The sequence below is a fragment of the Macrobrachium nipponense genome, chromosome 6, assembly GCF_015104395.2.
Source record: "Macrobrachium nipponense isolate FS-2020 chromosome 6, ASM1510439v2, whole genome shotgun sequence".
Taxonomy (NCBI): Eukaryota; Metazoa; Arthropoda; class Malacostraca; order Decapoda; family Palaemonidae; genus Macrobrachium; species Macrobrachium nipponense.
The window spans coordinates 96,587,443-96,605,770 of record NC_061108.1 but is presented as its reverse complement, the minus strand read 5'-3'; the positions used below and the strand labels follow the sequence as shown (position 1 = coordinate 96,605,770).

General features: G+C 38.8%; 1 protein-coding gene across 6 annotated transcripts in view; it reads left to right on the top strand.

The window, feature by feature from the left end:
* Positions 1-18,328, top strand: part of LOC135216398 (signal peptide peptidase-like 3) — a 190,543-nt gene that overhangs the window by 155,445 nt on the left and 16,770 nt on the right. For all 6 annotated transcript variants that reach the window (XM_064251684.1, XM_064251686.1, XM_064251681.1 and 3 more), the window contains 4 exons: positions 7,711-7,789; positions 13,117-13,229; positions 13,605-13,756; positions 16,494-16,655. In XM_064251684.1, the coding sequence (XP_064107754.1) occupies positions 7,711-7,789; positions 13,117-13,229; positions 13,605-13,756; positions 16,494-16,655 (506 nt within the window). The remainder of the gene's footprint in view (positions 1-7,710; positions 7,790-13,116; positions 13,230-13,604; positions 13,757-16,493; positions 16,656-18,328) is intronic.

Below are 18,328 nucleotides of genomic sequence, written 5' to 3'. Positions count from 1 at the left end.
CTGAATCATATTGTCTGAGTGTTGAATCTCTTTTGTCTGATTCTATGAACATGATGTTACACGGATCAATACTCGCATCTTCTTGGGCCGCAAACTTCATGAAGTCCATAAAGTTAGGGTTTGTAGAATTCTTGAGAAAGCTAACACAGTTCGAGTTTGTACAACCTGTGTCAGTTCTGGGCAAGGGATCCGTCTGGGTTGGAGCTTCAGCTCTAGGAGGAGCGGAAACCAGTTGCCTTTGGGACAGTTGGGGGCCACTAGAGCTACTTGTCCTGTGAAGGAACGTAGTTTGTGCAACACTTTCATCAGAAGATTCACCGGAGGGAACAGGTAAATCTTCTGCCAGTTGTTCCAATTTATGGCCATCGCGTCTGTGGCGTAGGCTCGAGGGTCCAGGTTGGGAGCCACATAGCATGGTAGCTTATGGTTTGATTCTGTTGCAAATAAGTCTACTTGCAATCCTGGAATTTGATTGCAAATCCATAGGAATGAACTCTTGTCCAGAGACCATTTTGATTCTAGTGGAGCGGTCCTGGAAAGAGCGTCCGCAATCACATTCCTGACTCCTGCCAGATGAGTTGCTGACTGGTGCCAATGTTTCTTCACTGCTAAGGCAAATATTGCGATCAGCACGTGATTCAGCTTGCTTGCCGTGGAGCCTCCCCTGTTTATGCAATGGACCACCACTAGGCTGTCTGAGACTACTATCCTCACGTGGCTGTTCCTGGCCGGAGTTAGTTTCTTTAGGGTTAGGAAAGCTGCCATGGCTTCCAACACATTGATATGGAACTGGTGGAACGTATTCGACCATATCCCTTGAACCGTCTTGTGCTGAGAGTATCCCCCCCAACCACTCAGTGACGCGTCTGTGTGAATCGTCAGAGATGGGGGAGGGAAGTGCAATGGCACTGACTTGGCTAGGTTCTTGTGTTTCGACCATGGGTGAAGTCTCTTTGCTAGTATGGGTGGAATTACTGAGAGTTTGTCTCTGAGATTGTTGTTGGCTCTCTTCCTCCAGACACGATTGATATCTTTCAATCGGGCTTTTAGTAGAATGTCTGTTACCGACATAAATTGTAGCAAACCAAGGATCCTCTCTTGGGTACGGCGAGAGGCCTTTTTGTTCCCAAGAAAGTGTTTTGTAGCCACAGCTATCTCTTTGGCCTTTTTGGGCGGGAGAGATAGCTTGTGTTTTTCTAGGTCCCATTGGATTCCCAACTATTGAAAGTGGGAAGCCAGTTCCAGCAGAGATTTTTCCTTGTTTATTTAAAAACCTAGAAACTCCAAGAGTTCTATCACTTTGGACGGTGGCTGCCCAAATAAGCCAGTCGTCCAGGTAGGCTACTAACATTACTCCTCTGGTTCTGAGTTCTTGGACTATCGTCTCTCCTAGCTTGGTAAATATTCTGGGCGCAATGTTGATCCCGAATGGCATGACTCTGAATGAGTAAGCCCTGTTGCCTAGTCTGAAGCCTAGGTATGGAGAGAAGTTCCTTGCTATCGGAACATGATAGTAAGCGTCTGTAAGATCTATAGAGGTGGTGACGGCCCCACGGGGAAGTAAGGTCCGCACCTGCGAGACTGTCAGCATGCGGAACTTGTCGCAAAGAATGTAGGAATTGAGTTTGGACAAGTCCAGAATGACTCATCTTTTGGATGAGTGCTTCTTTGGGACAGTGAACAGACGTCCTTGAAAGTTTAGGCTCCTTACTCTCTTTATGGCCTTCTTTTGCAGGAGATCTTTGGTGTATTCTTCCAGGTCCGTTGTTGGGGTCTGGAAGAAGTTTACTGGCGGTGGCAGAGGACCTTTCCTCCATTTCCATCCCAGGCCCTTGGAGATTATACTGCGTGCCCAAGGACTGAAGGTCCAATGGTCTCGAAAAAAGTATAGTCTCCCTCCTACCTGCTGCCTTTCACTGGTTGGTTGCAGGTTTGTATCCCCTGCCCCCTCGGGACCCTCTGCCCCTTGAACCGCTTCGTAGCCGGGAGTGGCCTCTGGCTCTACTGCTACTGGCATGCCGGTTGTAGCCGCGAAAAGAACCACTGGCTTAGTAGACGGGGTTGAAGGCGGGGGAGGCCATTATGGTCGTAGAGGTCAAGGGCTGTTGGCCTTGTGGAGCCTGAAGCAGCACAAATTGTTGCTGTGGCTGGGCCTTTGATGTTGAAGGCTTCACCATCTGGGCAAATGGGACTGCCTGGACTACTGGCTGAGGACGAGCGGATTTGTAGGGCATGAACCTCCTTTGCCTCTTCTTTGCCCTGGCTTGCTGTCCCGTTGCTTCAAACTTGCGTTTGAAGGGGAGACCCCAACAGACTCAGAGGCTTTGGTTAGCTCTGGATGCCTCCCTCAAGACATTATCTACTTCTTCTTGAGGGAACAGTTTATCTCCCCAGATCGAGGATTTGATTAATCTATTAGGCTCATGCCTAATAGAAGCCTCTGCTAGGATGTAGTTCTTGCAAGCCCTTCTTGCGGCGCCAAAGTCGAACAGGTCCGACTGATAAGTCTGTAATAGACTTTTTGTCAAGACCTGGAAGATTTGCTCGTCATTATATGTAGAAGCTACCAACTCCATTGAGGTAACGGAGTTGATAGATCTAGCCAGTCTAGTCCTGGCCTCAAATTTTGATTTTATCATGTGCCCCGGAAGCTTAGGGAGCCTGTCGGAGAACAGTGTTGAGGCACAGTCTGGGTTCAGCCTGCCGACAGTGAAAGTGGCCGCAGCATCTTGCCAAAATTCCCTGCTGGCAGGGAGGAGGAGGGAGGTAGCCTCTGTCTCATTTAAGACTGGGAGATGCTTTTCCTCTGTGATGGCTTGGAGGGTCAACTCCGTCACTTTGTCGGTGCAGGGTGACGGAACTTGGTCCGGCGTCACAAACATGGTGTACGAGCCTTTGTGAGGCGTCAACCTGGTGTTAAAGCACTCCCAATCGGCCATAGTACGAGCCCAGACAGCTTGGGCTTGTTCCTTTGGAAAGATGACCGTCTCCTTAGGAACCTTGTCTACCCTGACTAGCGCGTGCTCGGCTAGTCTGGCGAATCCCATGATGGGAAACTGGAGACCTTCTGGGTGGAACTCTAAGTCCTCCAGTGGTCGGGTGCCGCACCCTTCAATGGTCAGTTTGCCATCCACGTATGGGGCATGCATGGCAAACCACCATGGGTTGTTCTTGTGAAAGGGTGGGAGTTTTGAGGCATCCGGAACTCCCATGGCTAGCACCGGAGTGGAGGAGGCCCGATATCATCTCCTTTATGGGTTTTATCTGTTTGGCCACAATGTCAGACACTGACTGGCCGGAGGTCTCGGGTCCGGAGGAGCGCCGCAAGGACTCGAATATCTCATTGACCGCTTCTCTAACCTTCGACAACAAAAGGTTAGCTTGCAGGTCATGGTCAACTCCGACTCCGCCGCCTTGGATTTAGCGGACTTAGGTCTCGATCCCTTTGCAGGGAGAGAATCCTTGGCAGCTGGCGTCTTATCAAAAGAGGTCGACGGCTAGGGCCCGGAGACAACTCTGACGCCGCTGGCGGAGTCGGCTTGGATCCCTTGGACAGGGATTTTGATTTAATAGTCTTTTCCTTGGGACGGACAGATCTAGCACTGTCCCAGTAGTAGGGGTGGACCTAGGAAAACCCCAGAAGGAAGAGGTAGAGGAAGGAGTGGGACTGAGGAGGCTACCTGCCTCACTTACCTCGCCACTTACCTGCTCCCCCAGGACCATGGGTTCCTTGTGGATGCTGATGGCAGCCACATCTCCCACCAGCTCTTGATCCTCCAGGAGGGTTCCTGTTGCTTCCCGGATGGCGTTGATGATGGGGACCGCCAGACTAGGCTTTACTGAAGCCGACGGCGAATTCTTGAAGAGAAGGGTCCCCAGGCTGGCATCCAGGACGTAGGGGCGTCCTGACGGAGCGTTCCTTCCATGCCCAGAGACCCAGTGTCTCAAGTCCGTCCTGGCTTTCTGGCGGCTGTCATCGTCCGTCTGCAAGAGGGAAGGGAAATTAACACTCCCACCATAGACGGCTTATTTTAATTATATAAATTGCATGTATAATACAATTTTCCTCAAGGGATTTCAGAAAAAAGGGAAGGGGGGGGGGTATGTTTAGTGCTTACCTGGTCATTAACTAGAACCAGCACCATGTCATAGCAAATGGTGCAGGCTTCAGGGTGCCACACCATGTAGGGTGACTCCCCTTCCTCCGCTACGAAAGAGATGGAGCAGTTGGCGTGGGACCGGCATACTTCGTGTCCCACAGGATCGCTAAGGGAGGCAGAGCACCCCTGTGCCAGGCAACGCACCTTCTGTAAGGGAAATTATTAATGAGCAACATCCCCTAAGGAGGAAATGGAACTTAAACTATAACTGATTCACTTAAGGTAGATTCTCGGATGAGCCTTATTCTTACGAGACGTTTGTTTGGTGGCTGCTGATTGGCTGGTACCGGGAGGTAGGCAGCTCCCAGCCAATCAGCGGCCGCCAAACTAACGTCTCGTAGGCATAGGGCTCAACCAAGAATCTACCTTAAGTGAACCAGTTATAGGTAAGCTCACAAATACTCATTAATGAATAATTCAGTGCATGCACAGTCTTAATGATAAGAGCATGCATAATCCACAACAATAGGCATGCAATTCACTGAATAAATTGTCTTTAAATTTCATGTCCGTTGTAGGCCGCGTTCGCGGGTTCCAGGCAGGTGCCGATAGCTACTCAACGATATCCGCCTGACTATGAGGAGGGCGGACCTCAACTCTGTAGTCTGACTGGACCTGAGGGCTACACATAAGTGTAAGCGCCTACTAAGACCCCGAGAACGGAAACCAATCAACCGTAGGTTTATCGGACAACTCCGGCGGCGGATGTGAGGGTAAGTCACTCTCCGTCGGTACCGCAAGGGTCCAGAGTTAATATCTGTACTACTTTGCCAACCTTGGCTACACTCAGGTCTCAATGGCTTTTGCACTAGCCATTAGCTGTGAAACCGCCGGAGATAGCGAGTCAGGAGAAGGGATTACCACGTCTGACGATGCTTACTCCGTTAAAAAAAAAAGGGGGGGGGGGTTGAGGACAAGCCGCTTACCGCCATCCCACTGTTAACGGGGACGTAAGAGAGACCACGGAGTGTGTAAGTAAATACGAGCTGCCGGAGCTATGTACGCCATTGGCTAAGCTCCGGCAGTCTAGCGCAGGGCTGCGTATTCCTTACTCGCTGCCCCTGCTCCTTTCCCCCCCAGTCCCTGACCTCCACCCCCTCACTTATGTGTAACTCAAGCAGACGTCTCTCAGAAAGAGAACTAGTACCGCGAGTTATAATGGATCGGCTGAGCCAAGCCTATAAGTGAATGGGGGGGGGGGGGGTCGGACATGGATGTCTGTCTGGCTGCCTGCCCGATCATAGGTGGCCACCCAACTGGTCGTGCAGGCTACCCCAGTAGGGGTAGAGTGGATGGAACCATGGCCCGTCATGGTTGGTATCGCTACCGATTAGAGTGGCCACCCAATAGACGATGTGTAGCTACCATTTGTAAGAGTGGTAAAATGACCTGGCCTATGGCCTGTCGTTGGTATACACATCGGTTAGGGCGGTCACCTATCGGAGGCGTAGGCTACCACTATAGGAATAGGTCCAAGGTTCACTTTGGTAGGATCACGACCAGAAGGGGGCCTCGACCGAGAGGGATAGCCTACCGAAGGAGGCTAGGCCAGACTAATGTCAACCAGACCTTTATGGTACAGAGATATATTTTATATAATGGACTAACGAACATATAGTAATAATGAGGCGATATAGGAGAGTTGCAAAAGTGTTCTATGACCTATAAGAAGTAACCGGTACGGGATTGATTGATTGATCGAGGCCTCTAGGGGCACGATCTCTTAAGAGTACCTTGCTCCCTAAGCTCAATATCAGGACCCAGACCTCAACTAAACCTAGTAAAACCGAATTTATCCATTCCAGAGTGGTCAGGAGGATAGATCCTTCAATTAAGGAGCTTTACTACCTTTCGGAATTATATGGGAGTGACGGTTACGTACAGTTAGCCTTTCTAATTAAAATACCTGGACTATACTGTTTTGGTGGCAACTCTTCAACCTCTTCAGTGAATTAAACACTAGTGTATTTACTATCTATTCACGTAAAATACTAGTATATGCAATTGTGAAAAAACTTCCGTCGGAGAGAGAGAGAGAGGGAGAAAGAGGGGGAGAAAAAGAGCCACCAGCTCTCCCTCTCCCTCTCGCTAAGTCCCATAGGCTACGTTTAGGTAATGATAAAAACAATACTACCACCATAAAGCAACTCTCTCTCTCTCCGACTTCGCAGGGCACACAGCCTGCTTTCTATAATGGTAATATACTAATACTATAAGAACATGTCAAGATTCTGCGTACGCCCATAGTTAATGGAAGAAAGAGCTAACAGCTCCTTCTCTGATTTACGTCGTAGCTTAGGGGCCATAGTAACTCCGAAAAAGACATGGGCATGGGCATGAACGTTATCTTGTATCATATTCTACAATGAAATGTATATATAATAAGAAACACAGGAATTGGGTACTTTGGTGTCAATATAAAATGAAAGTTGGAATTATGTAAATACGTAAACAAAACATAGTACCCAACCCACGCGTTCCCGCTCGCGGTACCCAAGATGGCGGGGTGACACCGTGCCCCCGCAATACTTTCTATGGGACCACGGGCCATAAAACGTCTGCAACTTCATAATATGTGGAAAAACATAAACTGGGATACTCAACTTAGGTGTAGGAGACATCTCGGAAGAGGCCATCGCACAAAACACAAACCAAAAGCGGTAAGGAGCGAGCAAGAAAAAACGTGTCACTTCTGAAAAAAGTTTTCTAACAGGATTGAAGATGTCGCTCGCTTTGGGTATTAACAGTAGTAGTACGAGGGCGATGTAGGTGTGACCGTTGACTCGGCTCACCCCATATGGAGGTTTTTGAGAGGGAAAAGACTAAATGGCAGGAGACCTGTGAATAGTGGCTTTCACATGCCCCAAACTTTATACCCGACGCCCTTTGGGTGCTCGTGCGAGGGTAGTAACCTCTGCATACCAATGCTAGCTTTTTTCTCTAGTATATTTAGAAACTATTTATACTAGAAAAGTAGATAGCAGGATCCCTTTTCACCGGCGATCACAGGTCGACCCAGAAAAAAAATTTGTTATATATAACTTTGATTTGCATGGCTGTTTTGCCATTACATTGTATAGTACATACATGTACAGAAGTGCCCTGCAGTTGTATTAAGACAGCAAGATCTTGAATAGAGTCTCTTGTGCTTTGTCACTGCAATATTGCAAGAGGACCATTTTGTGAATAATCCCATTGCTGTTTTTATGTGGATAATTGTAGGAGATTAAATGTCCTCAGAAGATCATTGTTATTGATGAAGCCTTTTAATTTTTTTATACCATACCATGTTCAAGAGGAAATGATCAGGCTTTTATTCAGGGTGGATAAGAAAGTAAAATTTGAATGTGTGTTATTGTGGCAAATCTGATTACACTTATTTCCTTCATAGACAGATTTATATTTCATGTTGCAAGAATAATTTTGATTATAATTATTACCATACTTTAAGTACATTTTTTCATTTTAGTATCATCATATACGTATATTGTTGAATATTTAGACCTAAAATTTCTGTAGTAAGAAATATTAAGATCTCTTTTCTTTTCAGTAATTGCAACAGTGGCTTTGGCCTTTTTACTGCTACCCATGTGTCAGTACATAATTCGTCCGTGCTCAGATAATAAAAAGTAAGTAAATTCACTGAGAATGTCAAGGATTACATGTAAGATTTATTAGTGTTCCTTTAATCTATTTATTTTAGTCAACCAATTTCATTTACATTTATGAAACATTTAATAAGATGAATCTCTCAATAATATATTTTTTAAGACTCAGGTTGTTTATGAGAGGAAAAAAAAAAAGTATCACTAACGAGATTGTTGAAAGAAGTTTTGTAACCTTTTCAGGTAGTACTGTAACAGTACTATACAGTGGTACCTCGAGATACGAAATTAATCCATTCCGAGACGGCCTTCGTATCATGAGTCTTTCGTATCTTGGAACACATTTTACATGTAAAATGGCTAATCCGTTCCAAGCCCTCCAAAAACACCCCAGTAAATTATATTTCCAGGCCTAAAACACATGTTCTAGGGTTACGACGCCGATCTGACGGAAGAAATATGACTCCAAAAAGGCAAAATACTGTACATACTTGAGTAATATTCAACTGCATGTAATGTTCAACCCCATTTTTACTGCATATATTAGGACTTTAGCATATGTCCCTTAGCAATAAGCCTAGCCTATGTTAGCGGTTGCTACTGTAGCCTAGTCTATGATTCTGACATCTAAACCTAAGAGCTAAAAGCTTTGAATATGCCAATAAAATGTATAAATAATCAGTATGTACTCATTTCAAATAATTATTAATTAATCATTAACTATAATACACAAATAAACAAAAAACAAACCTTCCAATCGATTATTTACATTCAGCTCTTACCCGTCTTACGAGTATCGAACGAGCGCCAAGCAATCATTTTTCCTAGCACACAGTAAGCCATAAATTTTCATTAGTATCTCTCTTCAACTAATGAAACTACCAAAGAGTATAATAACCCTTCATTTATATTCTTTATTCTATCTTTACCTAATGGAGATACCGAGTTACTGACAGCTATAATGAAACATATACGTAACGTAATATTAAAACAGAAGAAGAATTCTAAAAAAAACGTATTTGTTGGCAGTCTGATTTATTTTATGTTTTATGATATCTAATTCACAATTTTTTTATTAAATGTATTGCATGTCCTCATTTCAAATAATTATTAAGTAACCATTAACTATAATAAACAAACAAAAAAAAGCTTCCAAGCATCTGTTTACATCCAGCACTTACGAGTATCGGACGATCGCCAAGCAATCACTTTTACACAGAAAGGCATAAATTTTCATTATCTCTCTTCAACTACTGAAGCTACCAAACAGTATAATAACCATTCATTTCTATTCTTTATTCTATCTTTACATAATGTTTTTTTTTTATTAAATGTATTGCATGAATAAGTTTTTCAATTTACAGCAACCTTTTACCAATAGAATACTTAAAGCACAAGGGGTAGATGCTGACCAATAGGAGAGCAGGACCTTATGGGGTGACTAGCATCAGGAACCAATGGGAGAGCGGGAGGATGGTGACGAGTTTACTCAGTTGGCGGCGCGGGAGTTTTAAAATTGTTCTCGCTGGTCCGGGCGAATCTCGGGACTTTACAGCAACAACCTTTCGTATCTTGAAAACTTTTCGTATGTAGAGCTGTAAAATTTTTCGCATTGGCTTTCGTATCTCGAGTTTTTCGTAAGTAGAGCCTTTCGTATCTCGAGGTACTACTGTATATGAAAACATATTGGAGTTTCTTGCTAAGAATAGGTACTACTGTATATGAAAACATATTGGAGTTTCTTGCTAAGAATAATTAGATTTATCAGTGTTGTAACCTACTAACAATACAATATAAAAACATCATATTGGAATTTCTAGAAAAAATTATCTTTCTCTCCTGTATTAACATTAATTATAAAAACATTGTCAAAAGCTATCTATTCATTATCAGTAATGTTACTAAGTAGCACTATAATTTCTAAGTACTATAACAGGACTGTAAAAACTAATTACAGTGTTTGCAATCTCTTTATAACAATAAGTAACAATAAATACATACCATTATCAGAGCTATCACTTAAGGGGGCCGGCCGGAACCTCTATATATGGAGGTATAGGGCGAAAAATGCAAAGTCATGAAAAAATTCATGGAGCTTCATATGGCAATTGAGAATACGTATACGAAATATTTCGTCAAAATTCCTCTTGCTTTCGTAGTTACAGGGTAATTAGTTAACGTAACTCAATAAGCCTAAAACATTGATCCGTACAAGAAAATGCAATATTTCTTCTATTATCGTAAATTTTGATAATTATTGTCAAAGAAATTGGGAGAAATGGCATCTGTAGACATTCCCCGAGTCGAGAAGGAGACTTCAGGCTCAAGCTACCAAGTCCAGTCCTGATTTAGTGCGATCACAGATGTCAAGTAGTCTACACGTTCCATTTCACGTCTGACATTCGCCTGCTTTCACGTATGTTTATGTATGTTTCGGCAAGAATTTCATCATGCCAATGAGGAAAAGACAAGGGAAACATCTCGCTAACATACAGACGAAGAAAAATCGCTCAAGTATTATTACAGAATATCATAATATATGCGTAGTTAGTGAAGAGAGAGGGGAGGGTTGCCTAGTAACGCCCCCGTCTTGCTTGACAGCACACGTCATACTGTGCCTAAGGCTACGATCTTTGAGCAAAGAGATCTTCATTTATGATAAATAACAAAGTTTTGGTTTTTAATACCCAAAATGGAATATGAAATTCATAATAATCATGATTTATTAAATTGTCTTTGTAAAAAAAAGTGTACGCCTTCGAGTTTCACCTCTTGACATTCTCTTGCAATTACGTTTGTTTATCATTGTTTCGGGCAAGAATTTCATCATGCCAAAGAGGAAAATACAAGGAAAACATCTCGCTAACACACAGAAGAAAATTCGCTGTAATAAGCAGAGCTAGTGAAGGGGAGAGAGAGAATTGCGTAGGAAGGAGTGCCCCATCTTGCCTTGCGATATATGAGCAAAGGGATCATCATTTATGATTAAATTATGATAAATAAAATAGTTTTGGTTTATTAATACACAAAAAACAAATATACATTCATAATAATCATTATTTATTAATATTGTCTTTATAGAAATACGAAGGAAAACTTTGAACGCCCGTATCTCAAAACTATACTTATTGACCTTCAAAATCTATCTTCTCACTTAGTTTTAAAGCTATAACATTGGAATTTGGTATATAACTCAGAAAGACATTATAGAACAATCAAATAGAGCCCTTTTTTTCCAATTTTTGTTTCATATTTTTTTTATAAATTTTTTTCTCCTGATTTATAGGGTTTATTTTTTGACCATATTGAAAAATTCATATCTAGCAAAAAAATTACTTTTAGAAAAAAAACTCTTCATTCGATTGGAGGTCTACATCAGGTCTATATATGGTAGTAATCCCAGGTCTTAATATTAAATATCAAGGGAGGAGATAGAATTTGAAAAATGGTTATTTTCGGGATAAATCGCCCTGGCGTCACAAAACCGAAGGTCAGAGGCGAAAATCATATGCGGTTTGGAGATGTCCCAAGTCACCTTATTAAGTGGTATGAATATCAAAGTCCTGTCCTTGAAAAAGGGCATTAGCCGGCCGGCCCCCTTAATATAACATCCTTAACATATGGTACAGAAAATATATCTGAAAGGCACTATTATAATGAAGACTAAATTAGTATGTAATTTGTTTAAGGGTATAGCTTGTGTTTCAGACTAGTTACTCTTTTGGCTCATCCCAGTTATATTGATTCTTAGGCCAGTCTCTTGTGACCATTAAAACTGTGTGAAGAGTAAAAAGCTCTATACTGTTAGTATTATATATGAAAATAACTTAATGAGGCCACTCATAGGGATGGCTAGAGTGGGTTGTTATTAAAACTAAAAATAAAAAATTACATTGTATCTTATTCTTTGCAACTTACAAAATATTCAAACTTGATACAGTACATGGGTTAGCTGAAAATTGTAAAGATTCTTCATTATAATAATGAAGATTGTTTTAGTACAGTATTGCTGGCTGCTGTATGACAATACTCGATTAAATGTCAAGCTCTATACTATTTTGCAAATATTTTAATTGAAAAAAAATGTTGGCTGCTGTATGGCAATACTCAACTAAGTGTCAAGCTCTATACTATTTTGCAAATATTTTAATTGAAAAAAAAAGGTTACTAAACCTAATGCCATGATTCTTGATGTTAACCCTTTCTTCAAGTTTTCTTTTTAGTGGCCTATTGGATTCATATTTTTGGATAATTAAACAAAAATGCTTTAAATATCCTTCATACCAGTGAATAGCAAGTGTAAATAAGATGGATTTTCGAGGTTGGGAAGAATTTGAAACAGAAACAGTACTTTTCAGTGAAAATGTGTAAATTTAAATGTAAGTCATTCATTAAGTGTTTAGATAATAATATTCAGTAGATGTTTTGACAATAACATTTACTAGATGTTTTGGTAATATCTACTGTACTCTAACAATCACTAGAGGTTTTGATGGTAACATTCATTAGATGGGATGTGTTCTGGAATGGCTTTTTAAATTATATCCATTCTCAGTTATTTTTAAAGCTGACTCCATAACATTAAAAATCACTAATTTATTTATGTTTTTAGTTTGGCTCATGAAAAATAAAAACGAGAAATGTTCATCTACTATGTTGAAGTAAGAAAATTTATTATGTATTATACCTTTGTAACCTTCAATGTTGTCTATGTGTATTGGAGATTTTCATTTTTTCTTGTATCTTTTTCAAGTAAAATTTCTTTTGGGTTCCTTTAACAGAAATTTACCAAATAAAAGTTACAGGGTAAGTGATATTTTAATAATAATAAATGTTTCTTCAAAAACCTCACTTTAAAAACCTTTAGCCCCTAAGATCATGAACCTTGGGTCAGAAATGGCCAAACATGTGTTACTTACCATTAAAGGCAAATTGATGGAATTTGCTCTTTTTGTGCGGTATTTTGTATAATGTCATGTACTGTCAGTGCAGTAAATTAAGAGTGCCATTGTAATTTGGTATAAAGAACAAATTGTAAAAAATAAGTATAAATTTAAAATATTAAAAAATAGCTTTCTTATTATTTGTTAGCATACGCATTCGTACATATTCATGTTTGTATTATTGAATTGTAAATACACTAAGTATATACATCAATTGTGTCTTGTCTCTGAAGGTTGGAGAATGACTTCTTTAACTGGTTTAAAATACTTCCAGCATTCTCATAAGTACCGTATATGTTAAAGTCCCATCCTTTGAGTTGTCTTAGATTTAATTACTACTAGGTAGATATCCAAATTACAATCTCTCTTTTCAGTGATGAATATTAAATAGTTTTGTTTGTCTTTCAGAATATCATTTGGAATGTGTGGAAGGTTCACAGGCGCAGAAATTATGGCATTCTGCCTCTCTGTATCCATCGTCTGCATTTGGGTCATGACTGGTCACTGGTTGCTCATGGATGGTATGTATAGTTCTTTGTCACTGTTCATTGCACAGTCTTGTATTATAAATAGATTTATGCATATGTAAATGGATACTTTTTCATACTTTGACATTGATGTAGTTTATGAAGATTAAAGAACAAGATTTTTATATTAATTATATACGTAGTTTGTAGAATCTCAACAGGAGAAGCTGAGCAGTCATTGCCAGAGAGCTTTTCTGTACTTTAGTCAGTGTCTTTCCCATGTATTGTTACTGCAATTAGATTGTTGGTTTTTCTTACCTGGCAAGTGTAAAATGTTTGATCAACAGTAATTGTAGTGTTTTACTGTAATGGTATGTTTATGAAGTAGTATTAAATAAAGGTCTTTTAATAATTTTTAACTTTTTTCAGCCATGGGAATGGGTTTGTGTGTGGCATTCATTGCATTTGTACGTTTACCAAGTTTAAAGGTCTCCACACTCTTGTTAACGGGTCTTCTTGTGTATGACGTTTTTTGGGTTTTCTTCTCATCCTACCTGTTCAATGCCAATGTAATGGTAAAGGTGAGTAGTTTCCAATATCTGTTTTCACTTTTTTTTTTTTTTTTTTTTTTTATAATAAAGGTTGGGGGGGGGGGGGGGTTGTAATAGTTCAGTACCGTATTATCTCATGTCAAACAGCCAGTGATGATACCCACAGTCCCAATGTATTTTTAAGAATTTCTGTTATTACTGTAGAGTGAGTTAAGCAATACCAATTAAGCATAAAGTTAATATAATAAAGTAAATTGTGGAGGGTGAATACTGATGTGAAGTTGAAAGTGACATAAAAGGTAAAATGTAGTAATGCTGAAAATAATTACATTATACCCCTCCAAATTCAAGAAAATACCTTATATTATCTGTGCTGAAAGTTTTTCATGTGACAAATCCTTTGAAGGGCAAACCCAACACTATTGAAAAATTTAATACAGATACACATCAATGAACATGAAATAAATGAATGAAATTCTTCAAAAAATTAAAGTTCAGTAGCTGATCTACCTTGTATTTAGAGCTAAAAAAGCCAAGTGTGGTATTGAGAGAATTTATCCTGTTTCCAAAGTACATGTTAGTCCACTTGTAGTGTACAGTGGCCCCCTCGTATCTGGTGTGGGGGAGGGGGTGTGTGTGCATACCAGGAAAATCCCCCCCCCCCCCCCCCCCCCCACCCCCCCCCCCCCCCCAAATAGTTGGAACCCTTATGAAAATGCTTAAAATTACTTATTTTGTTAGTTAAAACTCAAGAAAAACCCATTGAAAGTTTTAACACCTGCTTTTTTTTTAGTTTCATCACACGAAGTGCATTTTATGATTAAATAAAATAAATAAAAAAACAGGAATTTGTGGATATTTCTCATAGAAAAATACAGCAAATAGGCAAATTTCCTGTGAATATTGGGGGGGATATGTTCCAGAGAGAAATCCACGAATGCGTGAGTCCGAGAATCAGGAGAACGCGAATATGGCGAGCCCACTGTAATATTATGTGAATGTAAAAAATAAATAAAACATAACATAGCATACAACAGAGAAAGCTTAAGTATGTAAATAGTATCAAAATCCACTGACTTTATAATAGGTAGATATTTCCAGTTCAGTAGATGTAGTGTGTTATGTTTGCAGTCAACAGTGTTGTTTTACCCAGTGGTTCCTGCAAGAAACCCATGGACAAATTGTACTCAGTAGAGCAAATATACCCAGTAGACATAAATTACCTGCTTGAGGAGAATTTATAAATTAAATGATAAATAAAAAATAAAGACAACTCATCATATTTTAGACCACTGACAGGAAAAATAAACACAATCATATATTTAGATCACTAATTATGCTATAAGGTAGAAAAATAATAGAGAAAGTTAGTTTTAGAAAATTTAAGAAAAAAATTAAGAAGCTTCAGGAATGTATAGATATTTTATTGAATAAACCAATAAGTATTAAGAAAAATGAAAGTTTTTGAAATGTTACGCAAAGCATATTGTTTATTGAATTTTTTCAGTCTACTTTATTCTTTTATTCCATATACAAATAAATTGTTAAAAAAACAATTGGTTTAGCTCTTCACTTTCAAAAAACTTGCTCAGAGCCTTTTGTACATCAGATATGGATTTCAGCAATGTAAACGTCTGATGGGTAGCAGATGTAAATACAGTATGTTAACTTATATCTCTTTTTCCCTATGTTGAAATATATATTAATGTATTAAGTTTTGATGTTTAATCATTTGATTATATTTTTACCTCTTGTCACATTAAATGTATAACTTCTGTATCGCATTTTATATTTAAGTTTTATTTAAATTCAGAAACAAAATAATTAAGGTAACTTTTATATATTTCTCAGAAACTTTGATGCTTATGGTAGTGTAAATGTGATGGCCTATTGTAAGTGTCTAGAAATAATGCATACAAAGTAAATGAAAATTGATTGTGTTTTTGAATGGGCCAAATTATTTTTATTTTATTTATTTTTTTATTTACGATTGGGAACAGGCATTTTTGAAGGACCAAAGGGTCATTTTTGAAGTACAAGGGGAAAGCTTTCAAGTACTGAAAAACTTTTTTTTTCCAACAAAGCCGTAATTAATAAATTCCATATGGTATCATTAGCTTTTATTTAGTCTCATAAGGAGTTAATACTTTATTCAGTTTTGTAAAATACATTAAGACCTTTCCAAAAACCATACGTATATAGTACCTATGTTCTCCATACATATATGAGAATATTTTCACTGAAGGAAATAAAAAAATATGGAAAAAATATGCAAAATTATTTTAAGTCTTGTTTATAAATAACTAGAAAGAAAAAACGGTACACTCTCCCACTTGAGGGTCACGGTAAAGTTAGCCCTTAAAATTTGCTATTTTTTGCTTAATGAAGCATTTTCCTAGGTACCAGGTAATCTATAGTTTTTGTTTTCTTTTGGAATAGTTTTTTTTTTTAATAATTCATATTGATCATTTTTGAAGTCTAGCAGTTTTTATGTAAACAGGATACGTATTTGCTTGGTTTTACAACCCCTTTGAAAAGTAATTACTAAATTTAATTAAACTAGAAAATTGAACGAGAAAATCCCACCCTTTCCTGTTATATTTTTAAGTAAACTAAAAGTTTATTTTATCAAGGCCTGGTTGTAAATTTTAATTTGTGAACAAGAGTTTTCTTGTGTTTATTTTTTTGTATGTACATTGCCTTTGTACTTCACACAATTTTGTAGTTTTAGTTTGTGTAGTAAAATCCTATGTTCAATTATTTTCAGGTTGCCACCCGTCCAGCAGAAAACCCTGTCGGAGTTATGGCACGTAAACTTCATCTTGGCAGTGTGGGACGAGAAGCACCTAAGTTGTCTCTCCCTGGCAAACTTGTCTTCCCATCCATGCACAATACTGGCCACTTTTCAATGCTTGGCTTGGGAGATATTGTAAGTTTATTTGAGTTCATTTAGGGATAGGAGATTTTCTGTAAATTGAGTCAACAGTTTGAGTGGTTTGCGTGGCTATTAGTAATTTGTGTCACTCCTGTCAAAGTAAATTGTCTTTGTATTGGGTTTTTGCCATCCAAAATTGGAATTTCAACAAAAACTTTTTTTGTACACAAATGCAAAATCCTAATACAGGCAGTCCCTGGTTATTTGGGGGTTTCTGTTCTGATGGCTTGATGATAAGCGAAAATTGCCGATAACCGATTGTAACTGGTTGATGTATCAGCGCCATTTCTATTATCGGCGCATAAAACTAGATTGCCAATAACCGGGGACTCCCTTACTGTACTTAACATATGCTTTATCTTTGGCTGATGGAGCTGGCAAATCATTCCAAATTCATGATACCAGTGTTAGTTACTGATTAAGCTACCTCTTGGAAGAAAGCCACTCGCTCTCTTTAAACATTTCTGTTAGTTTGCAGCGTTTATGCGACGTCACTATATTACTTATTGCTCTAAATTGAGGGTTCATTAGTTTCTAATAACTGATCTCCTATATTTTCCTTTACCTTCTGTTACTTCTTTTGAATGAATGCCATATTCTTTGGAAACTTGAATTTCAAGCGAATGGCCCCTGTAGGCTTGTTCCATATGAATAGGGGTCATCTGAATAATAATAATAATAACAATAATAATAATAATAATTAATTTGACAGCATGAGAAATGAGATGGTGTTCAATATCTTTAATGTTCCTATGCTTTATATTTTGTTTTACCTTCAGTAAGAAATCCAAAACTTATGTCAATAGCACAATATAGCGCTCCACCTGTGTTTCATTGTCTGTAGTAATGATAGATTAGTTATCAATAGTCTAAATAGTAACTGATGTTTGCTAGGGCAAATTATCAGTGATTTGTTTTCCATCTTCATTCTGCATTAAGATTGACTACATGTACTTTTATATTCTTGCTTTCTAAAGATATATAGAGAATGCTATGCATTTTCTAAAACAAAAATATTTCATATTTTTAGATGAACCAGAAAGTGAAATCTTTAACATTGTCTTCCTTAACTTATAGTACATTCTGTCTGTTGTGGTATTCCTTCCTTTTCTACTGTACTGAAATGGTCCAAAGAACATGCAGTATTGGAAAGAAGGACACCACTCAAAAGATCTTGAGAAATATTTTCACATTCTAAGTAGAGCATTGTCAGGCAGGTCCATATGCTGGCGTAATTTTGCTTCGAATAATCTGACTTTGAACAATGTACTAGTCAGTATCTATAGCAAAACTAAAGGTGCACATTTATCACCTTGTTAAAATATGTATAGCACCTTCTTTCACGCTGAAAATATTTAGGAAAGCTTTTTTTTTTTTTTTTTTTTTTTCTTGCCTAAAACTTTCTCCCAACCTACTCCAGTACAAACTAAATTATTTAGTTAAAATACATTCTTGATGTAAAGTTTTCCTTTAATGGCAGTTGAGATGCAAGTGTTGTAAGCTGATCTTGGTTACCTGGCTATTGGCTTTTTTTTTTTTTTTTTTAGTATTATAACTACTCTAATAAGAGATGGTACATCCATCTCTGAAGGAATAAATATATCTGTTTACAATACTGACATATTTGGCTCATGTAACAAGATTGGGTGCTGTTTGCTGCCTTTGTT